Raw genomic sequence first — 2,358 nt, 5'->3', positions numbered from 1 at the left:
GACTTCTATCAGTTGGAGACGATAAGGTTTCGATTTTCGAAGATATTTGAGTTAATGGAATAACATGCATCCAAAATTTGATATGATTTTACTCTTAATCATTTGAACCAATAATACTTGGTGTAAATAAATAATCAAACACCCAAAAATATCTTGTATAATAAAAATATCCACAACAGTCCATACGGTCGAGTTATGAATCTCCAACTTGACTAGTTGGTAACGTGTGACGTCACCAGTCCTCCACGTGTAAAGAGACTTACACCAACACCTGGAGAGTGGATAACCACAACGGTGCCATGTCAGTAGTGAGTCTGTTCCTCCAAAGGCCGATTATCAAACACGACCCTCCGATACATGATGAGCTGGTTTATCCTTCTTGACACCTCAACATGTGATTCAACCCCCCCAGGGGCATATCTGGTAATTTGCAGTTCACATGGCATGTTGATAATCACAGTTTGCTCGTGGCACACGCGCAGTGAGAAGGCGAGTGAGGTGGAATAGCATACCTTTTGGAATTTATTGCCTATAAATTAGGAGGAAAGAGCGTGCAGAGGTAAGAATATACCAAAACGATCTCTCACAACAACGAATTAATAGTATACTATTGCGATTATCACCGGCGTTCATATTTTCCGGCAGTATGTGCAGAGTCCCTGTGTCACCACCGGTTCGTAAATCCGATCACGTTTCCGCCGTGTATGTTGAGACTAGTGTATATATTTTGACATCCGGTGGCTGTAGGATTCCGGCAAATGCTAAAATTCTGGTAATTAATTAATTAATCATTTCGATCGAGTGATAACTTAAGTTGAATCAAATAGTATATCATATAATAATAATCAGATGATTGTTGAATATCGAGTGTTAATTAGTTAATATTTTTCAGGCATCAGCTTCGCCGGTGTTGGAAAGTCTAATTAATAATAGCAGCCGGAGCTCCGAGAAGACAATTCGGATCCTCGGCGTTCCGTGTGACGCTGTAGAAGCCTTCGTTACCTTCCTCTATTACAATAGGTCAGTCAGTGAGTCTCCTTTTACAATTTTTTTTAATTATTATATTAATTAATTATTAATATGAAGAACCAATATTGGTAATTAACAGATGCAACGAAGAACGGGTTGAGAAATATGCGATTCATCTGCTAGCACTGGCTCACGTTTACTCCGTTCCACAGCTGAAGACGCAGTGCTCCAAGGCCTTAATCCGACGGCTGACGATTGACAACGTGGTGGACGTCCTTCAACTGGCTCGCCTCTGCGACGCGCCTGATGTTTACCTGAAATGCATGAAACTTATTTTCAACGGATTCAGGTCAGTTGAGGCAACAGAAGGATGGAAGTTCCTTCAAGACAACGATCCGTTTCTCGAACTCGAAATACTCAGATTCATAGATGAACTTGAATCAGTATGTATTTAATTAATAGTATCTAGTAACAACTTAATATATATATATATATATTAATTACTTAATTTGATTGAATAATTGGTTACAGAGGAGGAAGAGTACCAGGAAGCAGCTGCAGGCAGAGAGTTTGTATTTGCAGCTGAGTGAAGCCATGGATTGTTTACACCACATTTGCACCCAAGGCTGCACGACTGTGGGACCACATGACAGAGAGCCAACTAGCAACAAGAGAACAGTTTGCACCAAGTTCTCAACATGTGAGGGCCTCCAGCACTCCATCTACCACTTTGCAAACTGCAAGAAAAGAGTTGGTGGAGGCTGTGTCAGGTGTAAACGCACGTGGCAGCTCTTCAGACTCCACTCTTCCATTTGTCAACTTGAATCTTGCAAAGTGCCCCTATGCAGGCAGTTTAAAACAAGAGGGGTACTACAAGTGAAGAACAACAACAACAACAAGGAAGAAGCAAGGTGGGAGTTGTTGGTTACAAAAGTGGTGGCTGCTAAAGCCGTATCTTCCTTGTCATCACTACTACCAAATAACAAGAAATTAGAACAATACCAAAAGCCTGCAAGATTATTGACACAATCCATGAATTGTCATGTGAGTGTAGCATGTTAAAAGCAGGGTTTTTGATCCATAAGCTGGTTTTTTTTAGATTTTTTAGTTTGATTTGTTTATAGTTTAATGGAGAGGGTAAAAACTAAAAAGTGAGTTTTTTGATGGGTATTTTTGCTCTTTTTTGTTTTTTTGTTTGTTGGGTTGGTGATAATGATGTTGTAAAAAAGTACTCGTAGTGCTATTAATGAGAAAAAGGTCGGGCTTTTTTGGGCTTTTACGTTTATTAATTCTAGAATGACACAGCAAGATAAAAATAATCTTTTTAATGTTTTGGTCCCAAATATATATGATTTTTTTATTTTGATAAGTTAATTAGTTATAGGGGTC

At 39.1% G+C, this 2,358-nt stretch overlaps 1 protein-coding gene across 1 annotated transcript; it reads left to right on the top strand.

Annotated features, from left to right (window-relative positions):
- The first annotated feature begins 608 nt into the window (after positions 1–608).
- On the top strand, positions 609–2,031 carry LOC143591284 (BTB/POZ and TAZ domain-containing protein 1-like). The gene is made up of 4 exons (XM_077071534.1): positions 609–772; positions 893–1,020; positions 1,109–1,412; positions 1,501–2,031. Exons 1-4 carry the CDS (start codon positions 647–649, stop codon positions 2,029–2,031), a joined length of 1,089 nt encoding a protein of 362 aa, XP_076927649.1. The 5' UTR covers positions 609–646.
- Positions 2,032–2,358: the final 327 nt, after the last annotated feature.

This window comes from Bidens hawaiensis, unplaced genomic scaffold, assembly GCF_021521415.1.
Source record: "Bidens hawaiensis isolate Kalapana, Puna unplaced genomic scaffold, B.hawaiensis_p1.1 tig00039502_1, whole genome shotgun sequence".
In the NCBI taxonomy this organism is placed as follows: domain Eukaryota; kingdom Viridiplantae; phylum Streptophyta; class Magnoliopsida; order Asterales; family Asteraceae; genus Bidens; species Bidens hawaiensis.
This window is presented reverse-complemented; position numbering and strand designations above follow the sequence as displayed.